General features: G+C 40.1%; 1 protein-coding gene across 1 annotated transcript; it reads left to right on the forward strand.

Annotated features, from left to right (window-relative positions):
- On the forward strand, positions 1-5464 carry LOC107851158 (protein transport protein SEC16B homolog; the record flags this gene model as incomplete). The annotated part of the gene is given in 12 exon segments (XM_047401894.1): positions 1-42; positions 1158-1286; positions 1370-1492; positions 1624-1791; positions 2657-2782; positions 2886-3020; positions 3174-3301; positions 3377-3485; positions 3560-3871; positions 3969-4118; positions 4218-4519; positions 5177-5464. Coding segments are annotated over 12 exon segments (2012 nt in total), but the record flags the coding sequence as incomplete, so codon positions are not given.

Below are 5464 nucleotides of genomic sequence, written 5' to 3' on the forward strand. Positions count from 1 at the left end.
GGGAAACTTCGTTCTCCTTTTGGTACTGAGGCTGTGTTGAAGGTAAAGTTTGTAAATATAACATGCCTTGTATTTAGTTATTGATTATTTGTTTTAACCTTTCAAAACAAACTGATAGTTGAAATCGAGCTGATCCAACTAAGTAACGTTTTATTCCGTTGCTTATTGTTTTGTGTTTGTGTTAATCCCTTCCTCTATATCCTTATTGTTTGACTTGGATCACCTGCGTGATGGATGCATCCCCTCCAAGTTTAAGAAATTTGACCGGCTTCTCTCCCCCTAAATGATGAGAGCATTCGGTATGGACAAGAAAGAGAATCCAGTAATGGATATTGACGGCAGTTTAACAAATACTCCCTCTGTCCATCTTTACTTGTCCACTTTCCTATTGGCACATTGATTAAGAAGCAGTAAATGATAGGGTAATTTTACCATATTACCTTTGAATATAGTAAATTAATGCTTTGGGAAATGCATTAGATAATGAATCATATTTAATGCTAAGGGTAAAATGAGTAGAAATAGGTAAATTATCCATTGGTTTTATAAACTGGACAAGTATTGTTGGATATCCCAAAATAAAAAAGTGGACAAGTAAAGATGGACGGAGGGAGTAAATAATAGTGGTGGTAATATCACTGCTCCACATATAATAACCAAGGGAGAAGAAACCATAAATTAGTTGCTTGCATCACCACGCTAGCAGAGTTGTGAAGTAGGTCACATGTTGGGCACTGGAAAGACTAGTTTGGTTCTGCTCCATTCTCTACATCATTGTCTATTTCAAAGACATTGCCTTTTGGAGGAATATTTTTTGCTAGAATTAACCCCATAGATTTTGGTATTGTAATACCTTACACTAACTGGGAAAGATTGTTGAAGTTCCAGCTGTTATAATTTTGATGATTTTACATACTGTTGTTCTTCACAGTATTTGGTCAAATTTGGCCAAGTTTGCTAACCCTTGCTTTTTCGCGGTTCGTTTTTTTGTCAAAAGAATTATGTGAAGTAATGTCTTCCTTTTCAATGCATTTTAGATTTTTATCTTGGACAACCATCTAGCTTGATAGCATGAAAAATAGCTCCTGTCTAATTTTATTTCACCAAAATTAACGAACTCAGTAGCTGTTGCTATCTTGGTTCTGCTACCTTAACAGGAAAGTGATGTTCCAGAAACAGCGGTAGCCAAATTGTTTGCATCTGTGAAGAGGAACGGGATGCAACTCAATCAATATGGCACTATTTCCCAGTGCTTACAGCAATTGCCTTCTGAAGGACAGATGCGGGTAGTTATCTTACAACCTTCTGTTCTTAGTTGCTATTTTAGCTGTTTTCTAGATCAGCCAACCATTTCTGTTACATACTGTAGGCTATGGCTTCTGAGGTTCAAAGTCTTCTAGTATCTGGAAGAAAGACAGAAGCATTACAATGTGCACAAGAGGGGCAGTTGTGGGGGCCAGCTCTTGTTCTCGCTGCACAACTTGGTGATCAGGTTTGTCTGGTTCTTACTCCCCCCCCCCCCCCCCCCCCCCCTCCTCCTCTCTCTTTCCCTTTCCCCTCTCAATTATATGTGTGTGTGTGTATATTTCTATTAACATATTGTGATTTCATGCGTAATTGTAGTTCTATGGAGAAACAGTGAAGCAAATGGCACTTCGACAGTTAGTAGCAGGGTCACCTTTGCGGACGCTGTGCCTACTAATTGCTGGTCAACCAGGTGCTGTCTTTTCTATAGATTCTGCAGCTCAAAGTGGCATGCCTGTTGTAAATGCGGTTCAGCAGCCTGCTCAGGTTTTATGTTCAGAACTTGCTACAAGCAGTTAGTATTCATTAGCTTGTTTGCTGCCTTTCCCCCCTTAAACCTGTGGTGCTGTTATAAACATAGTATCATAATCATTCTTTGACTTTTAAAGCTTCAATTAAAAGAGCTCTGAAGGAATATTAGCATGTACTGGAAGGTTAATACTTAATAGTGATGAGGAAAGGGAAATGGAGCATCGCTATGCATCTTTTGATCCCTGTAATTTTGATTAGGCTGCTATTTTGAAGTCCAAAGACTTCTGTTTGGTTGGAGATAAGTTCGGTGTGGGCATTAGGGTGCAAATCTCAGCAGAGACAAAAAGGGGGAAAAAGACTAGGCAAGTTCTTCCCATCCACCTAAGCCTTGGCAGACCGAGTTGCTCAGTACCTATGCTGGTGGGTGAGAGATAGTAGCTATCCAGTGTACCACCATTGTTAAAAAAGAAGTTTAGTCTGGGCATTGTTCTTGCAGACGTGCAGAACTTTGATGATGAGTTGGGTGGGGGCTTCTTTCTGTCAGATGTACAGAACCTTAATATGTCCAGACAGGATCTAATAATTTTCCTTAACTATTACGGTTGTGTATGGATGTTAATTGAAGTCCATCTTGCTATGTTTTGAAGTACTGATTTTCGTTTTATTAGGTAACACCATAGATTGTAAGTGGATCGCTTTCTCTTGTTTTCCCTTTTCTTGGAGGGAGTTAGGTCTAGATATCGACTTTCTACTGTTCGTTTTTTTTAAAAAAATATTGAAATCCTGCTGTTTCCTTCACTAGTTTATTGCTTGTTGAAGATTTAAGGATAATACTTTCTTTGGATTATTACCTTATTTTTATTTCTTCTGTTAATCCTAGTTTGGTGCTAATATCATGCTGGATGACTGGGAAGAGAATTTGGCTGTGATTACTGCAAACAGAACGAAGGATGACGAATTGGTTCTTCTTCATCTTGGCGATTGTTTGTGGAGAGAGAGGAGTGATGTATGTCTTATGCCGTGTTTTTTTATTTATATTACTCTCATTCAGTGGATTGCCTTTGATTTTTTTGTCTGCTGTTTACATTCATTTCTAAACAATAATCTAGATTGTTGCTGCACACATCTGCTATCTAGTGGCTGAAGCAAATTTTGAACAATATTCAGACACTGCAAGAGTGTGTCTTGTGGGTGCAGATCACTTGAAATTCCCCCGAACTTATGCTAGTCCAGATGCTATTCAGGTGCTGCTGACCTCTAGCTTTTGTGCATTTACTTGTTAAATGAAAAAATGTGAAACATCTTGTGCCACAGCCATCATATTGACTAATGTAACTGTATGTGCTATTGGTTAACACGGGTTTATCGCTCGACTGATCAAATGCTTGTATGGACAGAGGACTGAAATTTATGAATACTCAAAGGTGCTGGGGAATTCTCAATTTATTCTCCCTCCTTTTCAACCATATAAACTTGTGTATGCGCACATGCTAGCTGAAGTTGGGAGGATATCGGATGCATTAAAGTTAGTCTGCAAATTATTTATTCAGCAAGTTACCTGAGATCCTTTCAATTGGTTCCTTAGCATTTTTACTTGTAGGTACTGTCAAGCATTGTCGAAATCACTTAAAACTGGCCGAACCCCTGAGACTGAAACTTTGAGACAGTTAGCGTCATCTCTCGAGGAAAGGATTAAAACTCATCAACAGGTACCTCTTTATCCTCTCATCTTTGTTAGGATGACTGTCTCAGAGATGCTTATGGCGGAATTTTCTGCATACAGGGAGGGTTCTCCACAAATTTGGCTCCTGCAAAGTTGGTTGGTAAATTGCTTAACCTTTTTGATAGCACAGCTCATCGTGTTGTTGGGGGCTTGCCACCATCGGTGCCAACAAGTGGCAATTCACAAGGGAATGAACAGCATAATCAGTTTGCGCCGCCTAGAGTTTCAAGTAGTCAGTCAACCATGGCAATGTCATCGCTGATCCCCTCGGCGTCTATGGAGCCAATAAATGAATGGGCAGCTGATAGCAGTAGAATGACGATGCATAATAGAAGTGTTTCAGAGCCTGACATTGGAAGAACTCCAAGACAGGTGTCTTATCCTGTTTCTCTGTAAATATTATGTTGGACTGGATCTATCTGATCTGGCTTGAAAAGAGGAGATTTTTCATGAGTTTGTGTTGGATCAGGTTGATTCATCAAAGGATGCAAGCTCAAGTAACAATGGAAACGATGCATCAGGAGCTGGAGGGATATCACGCTTTCGTCGCTTTGGCTTTGGCTCCCAGCTTCTCCAGAAAACTGTTGGATTAGTCCTCAAACCCCGTCAAGGCCGTCAGGTAGATATTTATTTTCTCTCATCTTTGTCATTTTCTAGATTGTAGTCCTCACAGAATTTGATGTTGACGCTTGTTTCCTTTTGTCTTGATTCCTTGTAGGCAAAATTGGGTGATACGAATAAATTTTATTATGATGAAAACCTTAAAAGATGGGTAGAGGAAGGAGCAGAGGCTCCTGCTGCGGAACCACCCCTTGCACCCCCACCCACCAGTGCTGCTTTGCAGAATGGAGCACCAGATTATAATGTGAATAGCGTATTAAAGAGTGAAAGTTCTATATGCAACAACGGATTTCCGGAAATGAAGAATCCAACTTCTGCTGATAATGGCGCGGGAATCCCACCTCTTCCGCCTACCTCCAACCAATTCTCAGCTCGTGGTCGTATGGGTGTCCGGTCAAGGCAAGTGATTTTGGCGTTTTAATTATTTTCAGCTAATATGATTTGACCAGTAGACCCATAAAAAGTTGACCGGTAGATATCTAGTAATGGTCAGTGACATCTTTGTACAGCTATGCTATAAGTAAGCACCCGTACCTGATTGAACCTATTGGTTGCTTAGGCGAAACAGCCCTTGTCTTTTTGTTGGTCCGATTCTGAAAGAGGATTTTTATTGGTGAGAGTAAATATTTGATCCTGAGCCCTAGGGGTCTATCGGAAACAACCTCTCTAGTTCATCTGAGGTAGTAGTATGGACTGCGTACACTTTATCCTCCCCAGACTCCCACTTTGTGGGAATACACTAGGTATATTGTTATTGTTATAGAGTAAATATTTGATAAGCTCCTGTCCGTCTAACCAACTACTTTTAGCGTATGCATCCATTGATAAGAGATTGATCAAAAAACAAAAGCTATCGAGCATTTGTTTCTTTTGTCTATAAGTTCTGGTTGCTCTGTGATCAAATTGAGTTGATTGGCTCGTTCAAATTAACCTTTATTACTGAAAGTGATACAGAAGGAATGCTTTCAAAGGTTCAAATATAAGTGCGTCTATTGCTCTCCGTTCTATAACTCAAAATAGAGAAACCTGACTGGCTTCTGTTCCTTCTTTTGACAGGTATGTTGACACATTCAACAAAGGTGGTGGTAACGCAACAAATCTATTCCAGGTGCCTTCTGTTCCTTCCGTAAAGCCTGCTACTGCTGGCAATGCCAAGTTTTTTGTTCCCACCGCGATGTCCCCTGTTGAAGAGACAGGGAACAATACTTCTAACGAGCAAGAAACTTCAAGTAATAGCGAAAGTGATTCAGTCGCTGCTGTTAATGGATCCTCTTATTTTCCCGCACCAACATCGAGTGCCCCACCTATGCAAAGATTTGCAAGCATGGACAACTTCTCCAATAA

Source organism: Capsicum annuum, chromosome 1 (genome assembly GCF_002878395.1).
Source record: "Capsicum annuum cultivar UCD-10X-F1 chromosome 1, UCD10Xv1.1, whole genome shotgun sequence".
In the NCBI taxonomy this organism is placed as follows: Eukaryota; Viridiplantae; Streptophyta; class Magnoliopsida; order Solanales; family Solanaceae; genus Capsicum; species Capsicum annuum.